The sequence below is a fragment of the Kogia breviceps genome, chromosome 18, assembly GCF_026419965.1.
Source record: "Kogia breviceps isolate mKogBre1 chromosome 18, mKogBre1 haplotype 1, whole genome shotgun sequence".
Lineage (NCBI taxonomy): Eukaryota > Metazoa > Chordata > Mammalia > Artiodactyla > Physeteridae > Kogia > Kogia breviceps.
Window position 1 is genome coordinate 23,836,250 of NC_081327.1, and position 22,058 is coordinate 23,858,307.

Here is a 22,058-nt window from a genome sequence, read left to right on the forward strand (position 1 = left end):
TGTTGTTCACATCTTTGCCTCTATTATCTTTAATGATATTTTGCAGGAATTTTTTTTAAACACTCCATTCATCCATTTGTATTCTGTAAAAACAGTTAATCAGGCACACATGGACTGCAGTTGTGCTATAATTACAGTTAAAGCAGATGAGTGAGGGCCCCACATCAGCCTGGTATGTTATGGGATTTCTACTCTTCTCTTAGAATATCTCATGTGTGTGTGTAACGTGTATGCCAAGTAAGGGCATTACTTCATTTTGTATATTAAATATTTTAAAAACTAATTTCTTTCTAGTATTTATAGATACATAAAGATGAATATATGTACTCATAATTTCTACTTGCACTTTGGTGGGTTATTCTAAACATTCCACTTTGGTGACCACTGATCTAAACACAAAATACAGATGTAGTCACAATTGGGTAGTCCGTTCACAGGTATTCACTTTGTTATCCTTTGTATCTTATGTGTTGTGGCATGTATTCTGTGTAATAAAATATTTTTAAACATTTTAAAGTAGTCATAAGTTTGCTTGAAAATTCTGTAGTTGTTATCCTAACATTCTGTCATTTATTATTGCACAAGAGAAGTCTAAGGCTTTTCAATCTGTAGTGTTGAGTCTTCTAGAATATTTTCTCGGTTATTTCTTTATATCCGATTTTACATTTGCTAAGACTTCTTCTTTAGTTATATCAATTAGCTATGAATTAGATAGCCTTATTTTTTCCATATATTTCCTCTACATAGCTTTACTGCCTTTTTCTTCTATTATCTGGACATTTTTCTCAACTTTGTCATCATCACTGATTTAATTTCTATAGTATTTGTATGTGGCTTCCAGAGTTGATTTTAGTTACTTTATTTATTTATTTTTACTTTTTGTTGTGGAAAATTTCAACCATAACAAAAGTTGAGAAAATAGGATAATGAACCAAAAAACTTATAACCCACCTTTAACAATTACCATCTCATGACCAATCTTATTTCATCTATTCCTACCCATTCTCCCTCATCCCACTCTTGTTTATTTTGAATCAAATTCCAGACATCATATCTTTTCATAAATATTTTTAGCATCTCTCCCTAAAAGATATAGACTTTTTAAAAGTATCACCTTACTGTCATACTTAAAGATGACAGTTGCCACATCATGTGTAATAAGTGGAGTATATTCCTGGATTGCCTACAAACATCTGTAGTTCTTCTCTTGCCAGAAACTTACTGAAGAAAAATTCTCAGTGTACACCTCTTCCCAGAGTTTAACACCCCTCTGACTTCACGTCCCTAAGAATAAAATGTCATATGACAGCTGTTTCCATTCCTAGTCATACTCCGTAGGTAGGAATTATAGTTTCAGGTTTATGTAGAAATACCTTTTAATCAGGAGAAGAGAAAAAACAGCTCTGGTCATTCTTGGAATCTGCTCTTTTATGTGGGTGAGTTGGGCCATGGAAGCCCTGGCTCTGAAGTTTGGGGGAAAAGTGGAGGTTTGATGGCTAAAAAGTTCTGACTGTAATTCTTGTCCATCCATGAACTCACCAGTTTACCGTAAGGTTTCATCTGAGTAGTGGTTCCTAGAAATGCTTTTTATCTGGCAGACTAATGATTAGTATTTCTGATGCTGTTTAAACTCTACATAACTTTTTGTATTTTCCTAAACAAAAGATGGAGGTAGGCAAATTGGGCATCACTGATTTTCTGTCCTCATAACCTAGGTATCCTATAATACACTTCAAAAGACCTCAGTCATAACTCAGGAACCTTGCTTTATTAATTTTTCTACTTTTTAAAACCTCAGTGTCTTTTTAAAAATAAATTCATTTATTTTTTATTTATTTACTTTTGGCTGCATTGGGTCTTCATTGTTGTGCACAAGCTTTCTCTAGCTGTGGCGAGCGGGGGCTACTCTTTGTTGCGGTGTGTGGGCTTCTTATTGAGGTGGCTTCTTTTGTTGTGGGGCACAGTCCCTAGGTGCATGGGCTTCAGTAGTTGTGGCATGCGGGCTCAGTAGTTGTGTCTCATGGGCTCTAGAGCGCAGGCTCGGTAGTTGTGGCCCATGGGCTTAGTTGCTCTGCGGCTTGTGGGATCTTCCCGGACCAGGGCTTGAACCTGAGTCCCTTGCATTGGCAGGCGGATTCTTAAGCACTGCACCACCAGGGAAGTCCCCAAACCTCAGTGTCTTAAAATTTTAAAGGAAAAAAAAAATTACTTCACTTGAACAGTAACATATCCAACATGTATGTATTAAATTTAATTATAGCCATTAAATGATAGATTTTTATTTAACTAGACAGTGGGTTTAACTAAGATTGCCATACATAGATGAACAGTTTTCAGGTAGTTGGTAGACAGTGATATTACACTTAACCAATTTATGCTGAACATAATTAGAATTGTCTTTGATGACTTGAAAGTAACATTTTTATAACATTAAACATAATTAAGTCTTGTGAAAATATGAATAGTAGAACTTTCTAGGAATTGTATTCTAGATACACACTGAGTTGCCAATAGCAATGAATGTTTAACAAAAGTTAAACATTCAAGAGTTTTCAAGAGTAAGGGGCTTCGAATTAACTTGTGGATATATTTAAAAACAAGTAAAACTTTAGAAAGGGAATCAGAAGCAAGGAAAAGATGGTTATATAGTAAAATTGTGAGTGGTAAGTATTTTAGTCATTTTGCTTCCTTTTTGCCTGTGCATGTCAACCTATTTATATCTATCCTAACCTAGTCTAAGTGAAAGTGGTAATATGTTGAAGGTCAGAACATGTGGAAGCCACTTATTGCCCTCTTTTAAGTCTAGTATAGACCTCTTCACTGCGAGTGCCTACGACTTGGAGCATTTGAGCAGTAATCTAAGAAGGTATATTCTCCTTAACATATAATTGTTCAACGTTTTAAGAACCTAATTGGTAATTTTTCTCATTTATCCAACTAAAATATGTTTAAGAGATAGTAATATTTTGCTCATTATAAACAGAAAGGTTTTACTTTTTAAAAAACTGTTAGGGGAGTTTCCTGGTGGTCCAGTGGTTAGGACTCTGTGCTTTCATTTCAGGGGGCATGGGTTGGATTCCTGGTCAGGGAACTAAGATCCCACATGCCATGATGCAACCAAAAGAAAAAAAAAACCTGTTAAAGACTTTCTGATAATGTTTGAGGAGGAATATACTAATTATTATTTTATCTGTTACCTAAGAATTTCAAAATGCTGTACACATTTACTTAATATTCCCATAGCAGTTAAGAGAGGGTGTGTTACCAAGAGGGAAACTTGTTCTGCAGGATTGATAACTTTTTTATAGCCACACAGTGAGTCATTAGTAGATTTGAGAACAGCTTGAATGGCTAATTTTTGCTTCTTTGTGCTTACATATGTTCAAAAAATTTTAGTTTTAGTTTTTAGTGTTATCCCCATATTTCCCAAACTAACTGTATTGAGCAGAAATATCATGTTTTAATTTATACAGCTTTCTTTTGGAACTACTGAATCTGTTTAAATGTTTATTGTTCTCCCACAGGTGTTGGATCCTGAACAAAACCATAACTTCACAGATCATTATCTAAACGTGGCCTTTGACCTTTCCCAAGTTCTTTTTATAGCTACTGCCAACACCACTGCTACTATTCCACCTGCTTTGTTGGACAGAATGGAGATCATTCAGGTGCCAGGTACTTGATTTGTAAACAAAATCATTATTTTGTTAAATAATGATTGTTAAATAATTATTTTGATCAATAAAAAGCTATTTCTTGCTTTTCTGAGCATAACTCTTTAAAACTGGTCAAGCTGTGGAGTTTTGAGTAAAAAGTTGATTTGCCAGTGTATGATCTTCAGAAGTTCTGAATCTGGCATATAAACCAGCTTTTATATATTGTAGATTCAAAGTCTACAGAATTTTGCAAAATTTTATTTGTTTTAACCATGACAGACAAGAGTGTATGTACGTTGTATACAACATAACACTTTCAGATTTAACTTAGCATAAAAGAATGATCATTTTTATGGAAAACAAGATATTCTTCTTTGAAGCAATTTCTAAAATTATAAAGATAATTTTTTTAAGTTAGTGTCTAAAACACAAAAATAGGTCTTTACATACCCAATGTAGCTTCCTGTCTATCAGATTTTGAAGTTTTTACCATCTCTTGGAAAGTGTAATCATTTATTTTTGTTAAGAAATAGGTCCTAAAACTTTCTCTTTATTACAACTGGCCTCATTTTTATATAAAAGTGCAGGGTTCTTTTAAATTCTTTTTAGTTGAATTTGTCAAGTAGTTATATACTTTTTTTTTTTTTTTTTTTTACCATGTCTTCCCCTTCACTGGAGTGTGTAAAAAAAAAGTCCTTTAGTTACTAACACTAAATAAATCCCAGTGTTTTCACCTTATTTAAATTGCTCAGAATTATTTTTCCCTAGAAGAGATCAAATGTCAGTGGGTATCTTTTAAAATAAAAGTAGAATATAATCTAAATATATATTTCATATTAAACTGAAATATATTTTCACCCTCTAGTAAATGATAATTGGATTTCTTAGTTATCTGTGAACCCTGCAGGTCCCTATATTTAATTTTAAAATATGGTGGAGAATTTTTTATTTTTGCGGTACGCGGGCCTCTCACTGTTGTGGCCTCTCAAGATGCGGAGCACAGGCTCCGGACGCGCAGGCCCACCGGCCATGGCTCACAGGCCCAGCCGCTCCGCGGCATGTGGGATCTTTCCGGACTGGGGCACGAACCGGTATCCCCTGCATCGGCAGGCGGACTCTCAACCACTACGCCACCAGGGAAGCCCTGGTGGAGAATTTTAAACTTGCTTTGTGCCTATTTATAACACTAAAATAAATAAGTAATGAGATCCAGTTACCTGGAAACTCCAAATCAAAATCCATAAGATATACTAACGTGAAGTGAAATAATCAGGGCAGCTGCTGCAGAGGTGGACATATGATGCCACCTTCTTCTGCAGTTTTGGTTATCCTACCTTCTAGCTTTTCTGGTGTTTTTAATTTCCTTTTTCTACTCAAAAGATGCCTTGTCAATTCATCTTTTTAATTTTTGCTTGTTAAATGGAAAGGGGCAATTATTGTGGGGGACATTTGTTTTAAAGACAAAGTAAATTTATACTCGTTGAGGCTTTTAAGTAGATAAGACCATGAAGTCTTTTAAATGTATAAATTATATGTATAATTCCAACATGTAAGGAATAAAACTTTTATAGAGAAGTCTTAGTTTCTGTTTTGTTTGTTGCTAAAGTTTATAGTCGGGGTTCTGAAATAGCTCCTTTGCAGCTCTTCCCTTGAAGTCTTGAGGCCTCTGCTGTTGCTGCCGTCAGTTTTTTCAATTATGTGTCAAATTATGCTAAAGAAAAGGGATGTATTATTTTCCTATTAAATAATAAAAACTCACATTTGAGTTAAGAAGGTAATTATCTCTAAGTTAATGAAACTGAGATTTTTTCCTCTTCTTTGAGAGATATCATTTAATCAGAAGACTTTCAAACACTGCTTATTTAGTAAGTGCTTGTTTTGTTTGTGAAAAAGTTGGAAATTTTTACAATTATTGATTGGAGATTAAATTTCTTTATTCTGATTATAATCTTAGTTGAAGTCATACTTAAATTCATTCTAAATCCAAGATCCATTGCATCTGTGTTGGATTTATTAATGAAGCATGGCACTGTGGAAGCAATGTGAATAATTACAAAGCAAAATCGCTTCTTTTCCAGGGTATACACAAGAGGAAAAGATAGAGATTGCCCACAGGCACTTGATCCCGAAGCAGCTGGAACAGCATGGGCTGACTCCTCAGCAGATTCAGATCCCTCAGGTTACTACGCTCGACATCATCACCAGGTTAGTCAGGCGTCCTGAGGCTTCAATAATGTTCATATCTGAAAAGGAGATTCCTATTTCACTGTCAACTCACAGCATCCATTTCTCTCTCTCCAACAGATTCCCAGCAAGCATTTCCATAACTACTGATTTACACAGGGCTCTGTATTAGGCAGAAATTCACAGGGAAAGCATTTAGAGTATCTTCATAGCTAACTAAGGACTTCATTTGAGCCAGAATTTCAACTTTTCCACTGTTGCAATATAAGGGATTAATTTGATAAATTTAACAACCAAAAACATGGAAAATATTGAGACACTTTTATGTCCCATGATCTTGAAAGTTGAATTCTCCTGAGAAGTGAGATGGTACTTTCAGACATCAATTTTAAGTTAGTCAGATTTTCTCTTCTTCTCTTTGAGAGACGTAAAAAAATCCTTAGTGTTTTCATCTTCAGAATTAACACCAGAACAATAGAGAAGGTATTTTCCCTAGTTAGCTACCAAGTGGTTAAGCCCATGGCAAGCAGCACATAAATTATCTGAGTCGAGTATTGCCGAGTCTAATTTATAGATTGCATGTTTGAATGGAAAATATATCTTGTTGAGAATTTCTATCTACAATAGCCTCTCACAGTTTTCCTGGCTCAGTATTGCATGTCTGTTGCATCATCTGGCAAATTGTGTCAGGCTGCCAGGACTCCTCATGTAGCCCGTTCCCAGTAACCGCTGTTTTTTCAAAAGAAATGAAGTCTCCCTCTGTTTTGAACTTTGACTTAGAGTTTGGCCAGTCAGGCTGCTTTTTGATCTAAGCCAGCCTTCTTAAGGAAGTCTGTTTAAATTTACTTATGAAACAAGTAAGACTCAATCTGACCTAGGAGTTCCTTTTCTTAACTTGTGATTTATTGTGCGGATAATGCCAGGGGAAATAAAGTAGGTGATTTCTGCGCCAGTCTTCCAAAAATATCATTATTCCAGATAATACCTCTCATGTCTTTGGGTAACTTTCAACAAGTCGCTTAACCTTTTTGATAGCTTCCCCATCTGTAAAATATGAGTGATAGAGAAAAATATCCATTCATAGCTTGTCTGGAACTAAATACTAATGACTTGAAGAATAATCACTATTTGTATTTCCCAATTGTTGCCTGGAGAGTTATTTCTTTTTTATATACTTGTTAGCTCAAAACATCAGCTATTAAAAGCTGTGAACATTAGGAAATTTCTCTGAGCAGTTTTAATATTTATAAAAACAGCACAGGTATTTGCTACTCCAAGCAAGTTTTGGGTATTTAGTGAGTTACCTAACTCAGGACATAGATTTTCATCTTTCAGATGTTTTTCATCTTTTCCTGTGTTGTACTCATAGACCCATAATGTTCGGGAGGAGGGGAGGAAGTCTTAGAAGTCATCTAGTCCTCCTTACCTCCCAGGGTAACTAGACTGCTTGAATTACAGTGCTTACTGCAAACCACTCCTTGGTGAGTAAATATAATTGTTATAAAAGAGTCTTTATACTCACCTCCATATAGGTTTCTCATTCTGCCCTATTTGTACACCTAGAATCTAATTCCTCCCTTGTACAGCCTTTCTGGTATTAAAAAAAAAATTCTGTCAGGTCCACATCCCATAAATGTTCTCTTCTTCAGGCTAAATATTCCTATTCTCTTTACCATTCCTCTTGACCCGCTTTCAAGACTTTTCACCTTCCTGATTAGTCTTCTTCTGAATGCTTCCTGTGATGTCGTCTCTTTTAAAATAAACACCCAGAGCAGAACTCAGTGTTTCAGACATAGCCTAAACAGTTCATGGTGTAAGAAGACCACTGATTTTCTTATTCTGACTATATTATTTTAGGACTGTGTCTCAAGATTCTTAGCTTTTTTAGGTTATCCTCTAGCCCAGATGTAGACGTTTACTATTATGTATATTTTAATATACATGTTAGTTTCAGCTACCATTGCAGCAAATTGATTTTTTTTCCATCGTGATTATCATCCAGTATGTTAGTTTTATGTCCTCTGAAAATTAGCGTCTTCATGATCATCTAGTCATGGTTAGGAAACATCAACCAATTCTTATTTGACACTGGTGATTCTTCCTTTTTTGGTTTAACATTACTTAACCAAACCAGCGGTTGATGTGTCTACATTCCTCCAGTCGCTGTTAATATTATACTGTCTGCATTAGTTCCTAGCCCATGATTGTTCTAAACACCTAAAGAAGTATTTTTTTGTTGTTGATGTCCTTATTATTTTTGGCAAGCTCCAGTTCATTCTGAACTTCCTGGTGCCATTTCTGCATGTTCACACCATCCCTCTGTAAGCATCTTCAGGCCCTTCTCTTTCATCTTTTGTCCAGACCCTTTCATCTGAGCTCATCAAATAGTTTTCTAGGAAGCTACATTGGGTTTTTGTTTTTGTTTTTACATGTTGGTTTGTTTATTTTTAAAGTGCCTCCTTATTTTCTTTCTTACTGAAATTACATGCATTTGTATAGTATGGACTTTATTCCTTTATCTTCCTATTCCTTTGATTGAAATTAGATTTTTACTTTAGAGTGTTTAGCCAAGAATTTTATTTGTCTTTTCTCAGAACTTAAAAAATCTGCTTCCCCAGAGTCTTGAATATATGTCTGACTGCCTAATCAAATCCAGTTTTTCAGATAAAACTGCATTCTCTAGCTGATGCTGTCCATTCAAACTCATCCAGAGCTGGGTGACCAGAAATGATTGTACTGTATAAAGGATTATGAAGTGGCTTATGGAATTTGAGTCTAACATATATGTTTTTTAAGACAGCTCTGCTTAACCACATTTCGAACCTTTTCTACTATATCACAATGCTTGCATCATGATCATATTTCTTTCTTTAGACGTCTCTACAATGAAATAGAGGTAATTAGCACAGTTCCAGGTAAAGACTAGATTTCTGTCTCAAATTATTTTTGCCTTAGTTTGGAAAAAAAATTACTTTTCTGATTCTTTCAGCAATGTGTCATGTTTAATAAATTTATCAGAATTTTCTTAAATCGACAGATTTTAAGAAAGCTCTTACACATATCATCAAGGAGTAAATCGTGTTTTATGTGCTGCTAAATTTACTTTGGCTCTATAAATTGAAGAACCAATAATTCATTTTTAAGTATAGCGTAATAGTCCAAGATATTCTATATAAAAGGAAAAGTTGTAGCTGGAAATACTCTGAATACTTAAGAAATAATACTTTACAGAGGAATTTTTAAAGGTGAGGTGGTTAGTATAGTTGTTAATCACATGACTTCTATTTTTACAGGTGGTATTTAGCCAAAAATAAAATATTTTTCTTTGATGGCAGGTACACCAGAGAGGCAGGGGTTCGCTCACTGGACAGGAAGCTGGGGGCCATTTGCCGAGCCGTTGCTGTGAAGGTGGCAGAGGGACAGCACAGAGAAGCCAGGTTGGACCATCCTGATGTGGCTGAGGGAGAAGGTCTGTGACTTTGATCTGGTGCCCACAGGCTTGGTGACGAGGGGTCAATGGCAAAAAAAGTTGGATGTGGAGGGATAGTGTGGGGTGGTCCTTGGAGCAATGGCACGTATTTCTCCACTGGTAAATGCATCCAGTGAGTAAATAAAACTTAATGGTTGATGTATTTTATCAAGAGGATTCTTTTCTACAAATAATACGAGTTTTAGCAGGAATAATACTTAGTATTAATGCTTTAGGGATATTATTTCTCCAGCTTTGTAATGATGGTACACTTTATATTTGGGTTCTGGCATTCTCATTTTTTCTTCTGATCCAGATTGTTAAGTCATTCAATATTTATAGCATAGAAAGTTGCTACACAACAGTAAAAAAAAAAAAAAAAAAAAAAAAAAAAAACAGAAAAAAAAAATCCAAGCTGTCCAAGTACTGCAAGGGCAGATCTTTGTTCTCTGGAATAGCTTCATGTGTAATATTTGTTTTTCTCACACATTTTCTTTGATATGTACACATTTAAGATGTAATTTAAACTATTTTTTCTTTGAAAAATAATTGTGGAGGTGGTGACAAGGAAAAAAAGAGAAGGAGTCTATTCCTCGAGTTAATGACATGTGGACATTTCCTTCGGTGCCCAGTTAAAATGTCTTAACTTCTTGCTCCAGGCCATGCTGCTGCTTAGTTGCCAAAATTTGCTTTCACACACATGACTTGAGTAGTAGAGAATCTCTTTACTCTTTCATAGTAAAGAGAGTTATTAGATGGTCTACCATTTCCATAGCTCTTTCTAGAAAGGACTTTGATGAATATGGCTGACGAACCCTATCACAAACCATATAATTTGTGGTAAGCTCAGTAGAACAGATGCAGTTAAACATCTTCCCTGCTTCTCCCTCTGTTGCTAAGCGCAGTACATTCAACCACAGTATCATCCAAAGAGTAGACTTTCCCAAATCCTCCTCTTCCTCACATGTGTTTCACCCCTGCTCACACTGTGCCTAGAACCTCACTGGTTCATTTCTCCAGAGACTGAACCTCCCACCTTCTGTTGAACTGGGGAGGGGCAGGGCCCTTGTGAGGTGGAGTAGGGGAGGGATCTTAAACCCATAATTATTTCTTACACAGACTTAAAAAACTTGTTGTCTTTAGTCCCACTTCGCACCCATCTTTTCAGGAGTACCTCAAATTCCTGAGCCTTTGTGGATAACCACCGCACCCCCACCCTCACAGACATTAAAGTTTCCACATTTTCTAGCCTGCTAAGTGGTTATTACTTCTTGCCCATCTACTTGCGCTTATCCAAAATGTTGTCAGCATCTCTTTTCTTCTTTCTTATTCTTTTTGTTCTTGTGGGTTTATCCTTTTTGTTTGTTTCTTGTCATTTTAATAGGATTTGGAGAGGAAGTTTAAAGATAAACACATGTTCAGACCACCATTTTCAGAAATCTGAATTTTTAAAAAGTACCCTAGGTGAGTGATAGCCTATTAAGAATTGTGTCACTCAATGTAGCTGACAGTGACAGTGTAGAACTCATGTATTTTTCTTTTTTCCTTTTCTAAATATAAGGGCTAGATCCTCATGAGTTTCCCCTTTTTATTCTTAGAACATTACCTTTGTGCTGTGGCCTCTGGTACCCGAGCCTGTGTTCTTTTGTTCTTGTGTGTGATATAATAGAAAGGCAGAGAATGAAATGAGTTTATCTGGTTAACACGTTTTGAAAATTGTGTTTAGGATTTAGACAGTTTATTTTGGAATTTATAATAACACATTCAGAGAGATTTGATGTTAAGCGTTCCATAGTTATACAGTGCTTATATACATCCATTAGCATATTTGTAATAACGTCTGTGACCACATTAGCTATTTAAAGGTAACCCAGAAATACTCAAGAACTTGTTCAGCTTGTGAACTGTGTGAGAACATCCAGTGTTTCATGGTAACATTTATTTGGTGTTTTTTTTTTTAATCCATGATTCACAGAACAAATCGTAAAAGACAACATAGTTAATTAAGCTGACTTGGGTGGTTAAGATATTACCTAGGACATCCATATGAATAAATAATTAGGACAAGTACTTGTCTCTTGAGAGGATGATTTTGATTGTAGTTCTTATTAGAGATACATGGACTCCAAGCTGGCTCTTACATTGTAAGATACCCTGGAGTTACTGTAGGTGACTCTCCTCCAGATTTTAGTAAAATAATTATAAAGTATCCTGAATTGATGTTTATGACCTCAACCAAGCCAAAAGAAAAATTTCTACCAAAAAAAAGTCTCTATTGGGTCCTCATGCCACAAAGTTCAAATGCAGCTAGCTTAGTAACTGAAAGTTTCTCATTAAGAAGTGAATTACATAAAATTAGAGTCTAAAATAGAAGTTGTTTTAGAAATTTCAAGTAATGCAGTGAGGGAGCTATTTTTAATGTTAAAAGTATTGCTGGACCTAGAGTTGCTGCCAGGAAGAAAAGTAATTTCAGGCCACAAGCTTTAAAGACAGGCAGAAACCTCAGCATATCGAACAAACTTTCTGGAGTAGGCCCAGAAATACTGGTCTGTGAACAGTTGTCTTTGTGTTTGTGTGGTCTTAACTGTCAGAACAAATAACAGAGTTTAAAAGGCGGGTGAGATTTCCAATTGATTTGTGTTAGAGGAGGAATATTTATGGTTTTGGTCATTTCCCTGTAAAGTATGGGAATTATTTCATAAAAGCAGTACTGCCTATGTTTCTCTGTATGTTATTAGTGTGTTCTGAATTGCCCTTTTCCTTTCTGGGATATTAGTTGGGTTGAAAGATAAAAGTTTGCGGCTAAAGTTTGATTCTGCTTTTGCCTGCCTTTAGCCAAGGACACACATGTTCCATGTATTCAGTTTTGCAGATTTGGATGTTTCTCTCTAAAGATTTAGGCATATGTCCATTTGTTCAATCACTCATGTACCATATATGGCCGGTCAATATCTAGTAAGATTTTTTCCTCAAAAATTATCCTCAGCAAAGAAAGATTCACTTTATAACCAATCTTTATAAAGTTTCTCAGAATATGGATCATTCTCAATTATTTTTGAAAAATATGGTATTCATTGGAGAAGCTACATTAAACTTAATGTACCTCAAGATGTTAGTTTCTTAACTGTTCTCATCGAAGTCACCTGAAAAATCGCTTAGGAAAAAAAAGAGACAAAATTAACAGGTTTAACAGTTATTCATGAAGTGTGTTAGATGTTATTATAAATAAGCTTTTAAAATGTCAACTTAAAGCAATATGTATGTGGTTGTGTTATGGAGATCTTAGATAAACACTTAAAGGAAAAATGAATTAAGCTAGCTGACTTATGGTAAGTGGGTGGTGGGTACTTTGGATGAAATTTCCCGTGGCAGCATCAAACACGGTTTCAAGAATGACTGTATCTCATTTGGTCTTGATACCCGGTAGTGTAAATCCTCCAGGTTTGTTTTTCTTCAGGATTGCCTTGGCTATTGTAGGTCCATCAAACATCTGTGTTAATTTTAGAATCAGTTTGTCAGTCTCTACCAATAAATAAGTAAATAAACAAATAACACCTTCTGATATTTTGATTGTGATTGGGTTGATTCTGTAAATTAGTTTGGGGAGAATTGACAATTTAATATTATCAAGTCTTCCAGTTCATGACTAGCTTCATTTATTTGTCTTAATAAATGTTTTTAAGTGTTTTAATAGTTTTCAGTGGTGAGCTTTTGCATATTTTCTTTAGATATTGAATATACTCCTAGTTAATTGATCCCTGTATGTGTGTGTTATGTGTGTGTTTCATTATAAATAGTATTTTTAATTTTTAATGTTCTAGTTTTTTTGGTTGCTAGTATATGGGAATACTACATTGACTTGTATCCAGCAAATTTGCCAAATTGACTTACTAATTCTTACTGTAGACTCTTGGATTTTCTACATATACCATCAGTTAACACAAACGCAAATAATATCAGTTTTTACTTTTTCCTTTCTGATCATTATACCTTTTAGCAGGGACCTCCAGGAAGATGCTGAATAGAAATAGTGACGATAGACAAAGGAGGTAGAAAAAATGCCTATGAAGAATTACCAGTCTCTATAGCCTTTGTTTTGTACCTTTGAGTGACTTGATTGACTATTATAAAATGTTGGTTGAGTAGGATTCTCAGCAGCTGTCTGGTTTGACTCTGATTTGATTCATAAGTCCCCTCACAGAATTCCCCAATAAACACTAAGCCTTGCCTATTTGACTCTGTTAACAGACACATCTTTATAAACTTAGCTGTCTACTTCCCAGTCCATAAGAAAACAGAAGCTGTAGATTGGAAAAAGGGCTAAGTGGTTGGGTGGTATGAGTCACAAGCATTAGGATTTGATGTCAGTGAAAACATGCCTGTCCTCTCATGATAGATGCCCTGGGCTCCCACTGGCCACAAAACATTGGGCTGGCTAGACCACAGATCTAACTCTAGGAGTTTCTCTAGTTCAGTCTGGGTCCCAGTTTGAGTTGCATTTCGACATGTATTGTTTTTCTGATACGTTTGCCTTATGTAGGACAGTGAAATCAACCTAATATAGGGGAAACAGGCAGATATAATATCCTTAATTTTTGGTGTATCCTTTCCAGACTTCACAGTTTAAAATGCATCAAAATAAAATATTCAAAGTTTACAGTACTGTTCTCCTCCTTCATTAGCTTTAATTTTCCTAGGTCACCACACTCTTGGCTGTCAGCAAGAGGAGAGCCGCATTCTGATGGGCCTTCCTCACTTTACATCCCACTCATTTGCTAGCATAGCTTTTTCCTTAGCCTTTCTTGGGTCCTTTTCTCTGGAGGAATCATCTTCTGTTGGGCTGGGCTGCATTCAGGGCTCTTTGTTGTGGCTTCCTGCCATTGACTTCTCAGACCCTCAGCATGCTTTAGGATGGTTATTTTAAGCATGACTCCTTTGTAACCAAAACAGGAAGCTGTTCCTGCAGGAGAAACAAGAGTTTTTGATCCTTTCAGGTCTTTTTGTTTTCCTACTAGTCATCGCCAAATCTGGCCAAATCTGAAGCATATCCATTCTCTTGTCTAATGTCATGAATTTCTTATATTAATGGAAAATACTATATATAATGTTTTCAGGAAGTAACCTCTGACCTTTGTGTAACTTTTTGCTAAATTCTTTTGTCTTTGACTTCTTGGAGCAGTCTTCTAACTGTTGCAGGATCTGTCCCTTTATCTTTTGGATTTTACATTATTCAATGCTGTGTAACAAATTACCCCCAAACTTAGTAAATCAGTTAGCAAGCGTTTATCATCTCACTGTGTCTGTGGGTCAGGGATCCAGGAGCAGTTTAGCTGGGTAGTTGTGAGGTTCTGGTCAAGCTGTCAGCCAACTGGAAGTTCAGCTCAGGGCGGATCTGCCTCCAGGATCACTGATGTGGCTGTTAGCTGAAAAGGGTTCCAAGACCCACCCAATTCCACCGTGTATGTGGAGGCTTCCTCACACCAACAAGCAATTCTGGGTTGCCAGCTGGGTGTCTAAGAATTCAACTCAATTCTGACACTTACCTACCTAGAGACAGCATCCGATTCCACAGGCAAAGGGCTCAGTCTCACAAGACTGCCCTCCGCTAGAGGCAAGTCATACACCAGGGTCATTCCCTGTACTTCGGACTGACTGGCTCAAATTGGAGTTTCCCACGACCCCCTCCTTGGGCTTAATTTGCTAGAACGTGTCACCAAACTCAGGAGATCCCCCCACCTTTACCCACTAGATTACCAATTTATTATAAAAGGATATTAAAGGATACGAATCAGCTACATAGGGTGAGGTCCGGAACAAAGGAGACCACGTCCTCATTGAGCCTGGGGCCTGGCACCCTGGCACAGGGAAGCTCTCCAAAAATGGACCAAAAAGCTGTCCTTTGGGGGTTTTATGGAGACTTTTGTTACTTAGTCATGATTGACTAGATTATTGGCCAGTGGCGACTGATTCAACCTCAGACCCTTCCCCCCTCCCCAGATATCAGTGGGTGGACAGAAAATTTCAACCTTCTAATCTCCTGGCAACCAGCACCCATCCTAGGTGCTCCTAAAAGTCACCTCGTTCACATAACAAAAGACAGCTTTATCACTGTCAATACTTGGGGTAGTCTAAAGGCTTTGGGAACCGTGAGCCTGGATGATGGGCAGATACAGAAGAGAAACACTTCTTAAAATCACAGTATCTCATAGCAGCCTGGGTTCCTTGCTGACTGTTGGCCAGTTGTTGAGGTTCTCGCCACTTAGGCCTCTTCCTCGGCTCAGGACACGGCTGTTGGCTTCTGCAGAGAGTGTGCTGTGCAAAAGGGAGAAACAGAGAGCCCAGGACAGAAGCTGCAGGCTTTTATAATCCTCACTTCTGCCACAGTCCGTTCGTCATACAGACCACCCCTGGTACAGTGAGAGATGGCACTCGATGGGAGGTAGGGGTCATTGGGGACCATCTTGAAGGCTGGCTCTCAGAGATTTTTGTTTTTTACTTATTTTAAAGAAGGTTATTATACATTTCGTTTCTATTAATACAACCCCCATTCCTGAAGATTGAAATAGTTGTTTAGAGTTTTAAAGAAGACCTGTGGTTTGGGTTGTTAATAGAGAGTGGAAATTTCTGTGCTGCAGGAACAGTTAAGAATAGCTGTATAACTCTGTTGGGTGGGCCTTCAGGGGAGAAAAGCTTAATAAGACCCACAAGCAAATGAATGATTCTTTAGTAACAACGGAAGCAACCTTTACTTGTCAGCTTTTAATGTGGATTTTGTTGATATTGTTCTTGTTTGTTTTGTTTTGTTTGGGGGCATAAAAACTTTGTTAGCTGTTTTTAATAAAGTGAGGATAATGGAGTCGTTTCTTATTACTTGGTTCCAGTTACATATAAAAATCCTCAAACATTTTAATCTAAATCCCATATCTTCCTTTCTGGCTAGAGTTAGAACAAAAAAGAGAGAGTAATTTGTGTGTTTGCCTCTGAACCCAAAAACCACAGACCAGATGCTTGGGCTGTTTATTTTAGATTGTTATAATAATACTCAGAAGTCAGATTTTTCATTTCTGAAGAAACGCCTACGTCTGATGTTAAGAGGTCTTTGAATACAGTGTGACAAGCCACAGTTTTAGTGTTGTTATGGGGGCCGAATTTAAATTGGCCTACGTTTTCCTGATCTTTAAGCAGCGACTTTGAGAATTTCTGCACATCCTTAAAGAATTTACTGATTTAAAAGGCTGTAGCAGGGCTTCCCTGGTGGCGCAGTGGTTGAGAATCCGCCTGCCGATGCAGGGGATACGGGTTCGTGCCCCGGTCCGGGAAGATCCCACATGCTGCGGAGCGGCTGGGCCCGTGAGCCATGGCCGCTGAGCCTGCGCATCCGGAGCCTGTGCCCCGCAACGGGAGAGGCCACAACAGTGAGAGGCCCGCATACCACAAAAAAAATAAAAAATAAAAAAATAAAAGGCTGTAGCAGTTCAATAGTCATCACAATCTAAGATGCTTTATTATCAGGATTTTTCTAAGCCAGCATTTAAGTTTGTGCTGTTGAGTATCCATCCATCAAACTTAAGCTGATTTCTTACAAAAGACCCAGGTTGCACAGATAGGGCTAAGAAGTTATGATTCATTTTTGCATTTTTAGTATTTAAAGTCTTGCTTCATCTGTTCATGCTTATCTTTCCTTTGATTGTATTAGTGACTCGGGACACATAAAATTTTCTAATAGTCAAAGGAACAACTAAGGTTAACTGGTAAGGAATATGGACTTCAGAGAGAGTTTTAGTACCAGGGCACCTACCTGGCTTGCTGATTCTAAAGCTTTGGGGGTCTGTAGGGTTCTGTTACAGCTAATTGGATTTTGCAAACCAAGATCTAATTAAATTTAGCTTAAGACTTTCTATGCTAAATCTTTTGCATTTGTAGGGATATTAGGCAGCATGTTGTGTCCAAACATCTAAAATCAAGTGGTGTTCAAATTTGAGGTGAAAGTGTTATATTGGTATATACTGCCAGTATCGTGAAGATATTCTGTTCTGACATTTATGCTGATTTACTGATTGTTCCCTCTTCAATACTGGCCTGGTTTAAGAGGTTTGTTTGCCCATGTAGACTGGAAGGAAGCTGTAATAAAGGAAAAATCCTACTTACGTATGATAGGAGACAAATGTTTGTTGTTTAAACTCTATTTGGAAACAGGAAAATCAAATATTGTCTAAAAATTAAAAGTCATTGTTCCATGTAATGAATCATATAGGAAGATACAGTGGACTTTGGGTGTCATTGACATACATTATCAAAACCAGCCTTAAGTTACAAGATAGTAAAACAATACTTTTTAAAAATACTACAAAAAAATACTACAGATGGTGTCTGCATCTTAACTGCTAATCCAACTAATTCTCTAAGACTATTTTCTGAATCTCTAACACAGGAAATGAGATTTATTAATGGAAAAAAAAAAAACCAAAACCCTGGGAGATGGTACAAGCTCTCTTGTCTGGTATAAAGTTAGGGTCCTATATCTTGGACCTTTGTATAATACTGATTTATTCAGTAAGTGAGTCAGCTAACAGTCACTGAATACTTACAGTATGCCAGGTTCTAGATTGGATTCTGGGAAGGAGATGAAAGAGAACTTCTAACAAGTATGTAGTCCACTGGGGGAGGTAGATATATAAACAAATAATTTTTAGATGTGGGATAAATGCTGGTTTTTAAAGTGCTGTAGAGGCATTGACTTGATCATTGAAAGCTTCATTTTATTCATTATAAATAGTGTAGATTTTAAAAGTTACTTTTAGTAAATCGAGATAAAATGGTCATTTATTTACATCTCAGAATTGATTTGAATAGGTAAATAGATGGAAAAAAATGTTTTCCAGATACCTTTTTTGATGTTCTTTATTTTTATGAATAGATAACTATTACTAAAATTGAGAAATGGTTCACAATCCTAATGTCCCTCTATATCTCAACAGTTATTATATAGAAATGCTTAGTAGGTAAACTTGAAAGAAAATGTATTTGGTAATGTTAAGGTTGTATTATTGTCCCCAAAATAATGAAGAAAATATTGGCAGAAAGGACTTAAAATATTTTATTGCTAGCATGAAGGTTTTTCTGGGCATTTGATCCACAGATTTCCCCATTACAACTAGTTCCTTTAAAAAAAAAAGAAAAAGAAAGAAAGGAAGAAAAACAGATTGAAAATATGCAGGCACAAATACTTTGGCAGGCAGGGTCAGTAACTTGAATCTCAGTTGCATGTAGCACACTTCCTCTGGCTGGGAAGATGGTGTTTTGGAAAAGATTAACCTGAAACTGACAGACAAATTATATAGTTGAAAATATTCAGGTTTTTCTGATTTGTTTTTAGATATTTTGTTTTCCCCTTTCTGCCTTTCTAAGAGAAGGCTCTCAAATGCTTTTTATCTATGGTCAATTTAGCTTTGAAGCACATACTTCTATTATCTTGTAAGAAATAACAAAGCCACTTATAATCTCAGCATCTCATCTAAATTTGTAAAGTAGACTTGGTTTTTTTTTTTTTTTTAGAAAGTAGTTTTATAACTGCATCCGTACAAATCTCTCTTCATGCCTAAATGGGGTCTGGATCCATGTTTACATACCCATGTATGCTAAGGAATTGAGATGTAAACAGTATTCCCATTCATTGATTCATACACGACCTCTCTGCCATCTACCTGTTAATATAACTAGTAATACATGTGCTATGCCCTGCACACAAATATAGTTCAACCAATCTGTAAGTTTCATTTTGCTGCTTCTTCAAGATGCAGGAGCCCAGTGTGATTGGATTCAACTTTCACGAAAAAATTTTAATCATTCGGTAATAATTTTGTCACATACTTAATTTTCATTTATTAAAAATCTTTTTTTTTTTTTTTTTTTTTTTTTCCGGTACGCGGGCCTTTCACTGCTGTGGCCTCTCCCGTTGCGGGGCGCAGGCTCCGGACGCGCAGGCTCAGCGGCCACGGCTCACGGGCCCAGCCGCTCCGCGGCACGTGGGATCTTCCCAGACCGGGGCACGAACCCGCGTCCCCTGCATCGGCAGGCGGACTCTCAACCACTGCGCCACCAGGGAAGCCCTAGGCCGAACAGCTCCAAGTCTAATCTCAGTAGCTATACTATGCTTTCATTATTCCTATATCCATTATCCCTATAACAACTATTTGAAGTGTAGGTACCATTTCTCTCTTTTCAGATGAGGAAATTGAGCTTAAAGAGATTAGGGAAATGAACAGTCCAAAAATGAAATTAAGAAGGCAGTTCCATTTACAATGAACATCTGAAAGACTTAAATACTTAAGAATAAATGTCACCAAGGAGGTGAAAGACTTTTGTGCTGAAAACTACAAAACGCTGCTGGAAACAAATTTTTAAAGATCTAAGTAAATGGAAGGATATCCTGTGTTCATGCATAGGAAGACTTAACATTGTTAAGACCTACAGATTCAATGCAGTCTCTTCCAAAACTTCAATATCCTTTTTCAGAGAAATGGAAAAGCCGATCCTCAAGCTCTTGTGGAATTGCAGTGGGCTCCAAATAGCCAAAACAATCTTAAAAAAGAACAAAATGGAGGACTCACATGTCCCGAGTTTGAACTTTCTACAAAGCTACAGTAATTAGCTGGTATGATACTGGCATGAGGACAGACATATAGACCAATGGGATAGAACAGAGGGCACAGAAATAAAGGGTCACATATATGGTCAGTTGATTTTTAATAAGGATGCCTAGACCAGTGGGGAAAGGAAAGTCTTTTCAATAAATGATTGCTGGGAAAACTGGATATTCACATGCAAAAGGATGAATTTGGACCTTTACCTTATTATATATACCAAAGTTAACTAAAAATTGATCAATGACCTAAACGTAAGAGCTAAAATTATAAAACTCCTGGCATAAAAGATTTGGGGAAAATCTTCATGACATTAGATTTGGCAATGAATGGCTTCATGAATATGACACCAAAAGCACAGGTAACAAAAGAAAAAACAGATAAATTGGACCTCATCAAAATTAAAAACTTTAGTGCATCAAGACAAAGTCAAGAAAGTAAGAAAAAACAACCTATAGGAGGAAATATTTGCAAATCAAATGTGTGATAAGAGATTGATATCCAGAATGTATAAAGAACTCCTGTAACTCAACCAACAAAAAACAACCCAGTTCAAAAATAAAGGACTTGATTGGACACTTGTTCCAAAGAAGATGGACAAATGGCCCATAAGCACGTGGAAGGATGCTTACCGTTGTTAGTCATTAGATAAATGCAAATGAAAACTGCAATGAGATATTACTTCACACCTAGTATGATGGCTGTAATAACGTGGAAAGTAAAAAGCCTCGCATTGGTGAAGATGTGGAGAAATTGAAACCCTCGTGCATTGCTGGTGCGTGTGTAAAATGGTGCAGCTGTTGTGGAAAATAGTCCATCAGTTCTTCAAAAACTTAAATGTAGAACTACCATGTAACCAAGCAATTCTACTTCTAGGTATGTATCCAAAAGAGTTCAAAGCATGGGCTTCCCTGGTGGCGCAGTGGTTGAGAATCCGCCTGCCGATGCAGGGGACACGGGTTCGTGCCCCGGTCCGGGAAGATCCCACATACCGTGGAGCAGCTGGGCCCGTGAGCCATGGCCGCTGAGCCTGTGCATCCGGAGCCTGTGCTCCGCAACGGGAGAGGCCACAACAGTGAGAGGCCCGCGTACCACAAAAAAAAAAAAAAAAAAAAAAAAAAAAGAGTTCAAAGCAGGAACTCAAACAATAGCAGTGTTCATGGCAGCATTATTCACAGTAGCCAAAAGATGGAAGCAACCAAAGTGTCCATCAAAAGATGAATGGATAAACAAACTGTGGTGTCTGCATACAGTGGAATATTATTCAGCCATAAAAAGGAATAAAATGTTGATATATATACCACAACATGGCTGGACTTAGAAAACATTATGCTTAAGTGAAATAAGCCAGACACTGAAGGACAAATACTATATAATTCCACTTAATATGAGGTAGCTAGAATAGGCAAATTCGTTGAGACATAAAAGTAAAATAGAGGTTACCAGGGGCTGTGGGGGTGAGAGAATGGGAAGTTACTATTCAATGGGTTCAGAGTTTATACTGAGATGATTAAAAAAAGTTTCGGGTATAGATAGCGGTGAAAGTTACAACAACATTGTGAATGTATTTAATGCCACCGAATTGTATAATTCAGATGGCTAAAATGATCAATGTTATGTTATATGTATTTTACCATAATAAAAAGAGTTTCAAAAAAAAAAAAAAAAAAAGAGGTTAAGGAAATTTCCCCAAATCATACAGGCTTGTATTGGACCACAAACCCAGGCTATCTGACTCCAAGGCCTCTTGGAAATAAGGAGCATCAGTTGTACCTCACCTGGATATTTCTGAGGATTTATCCAAAATCAGGAATACTGAAAATGGGAAGTTTCATGCTTTTGTATCTAAAGCAATTTGGTATATCTGTCTGAGGCCCTAAAGCTTTTTAATCTAAACATTTCAGCTACTCTTAGTGGTTAAGAGTTGGCTTTGTTCAGTATTAAAGGATAATAATTTTTAATGGCAAAATCATCACTCCTATACAGGTATAAAATGAACGTGTGTTAAAGATTTTAATGAATTTGTTAATTAATGAGAGAACCAGTAATATCTGGTTCCATGGAGAATTCAGAAAGCAGACATCTATATAGGCAATCAGGAATGCT

At 36.8% G+C, this 22,058-nt stretch overlaps 1 protein-coding gene across 1 annotated transcript in view; it reads left to right on the forward strand.

The window, feature by feature from the left end:
• LONP2 (lon peptidase 2, peroxisomal) overlaps positions 1-22,058 on the forward strand; it is a 97,486-nt gene that overhangs the window by 54,414 nt on the left and 21,014 nt on the right. The window contains exons 9-11 of the mRNA XM_059043895.2: positions 3,525-3,675; positions 5,735-5,861; positions 9,176-9,309. Of these exons, the coding sequence (XP_058899878.1) occupies positions 3,525-3,675; positions 5,735-5,861; positions 9,176-9,309 (412 nt within the window). The remainder of the gene's footprint in view (positions 1-3,524; positions 3,676-5,734; positions 5,862-9,175; positions 9,310-22,058) is intronic.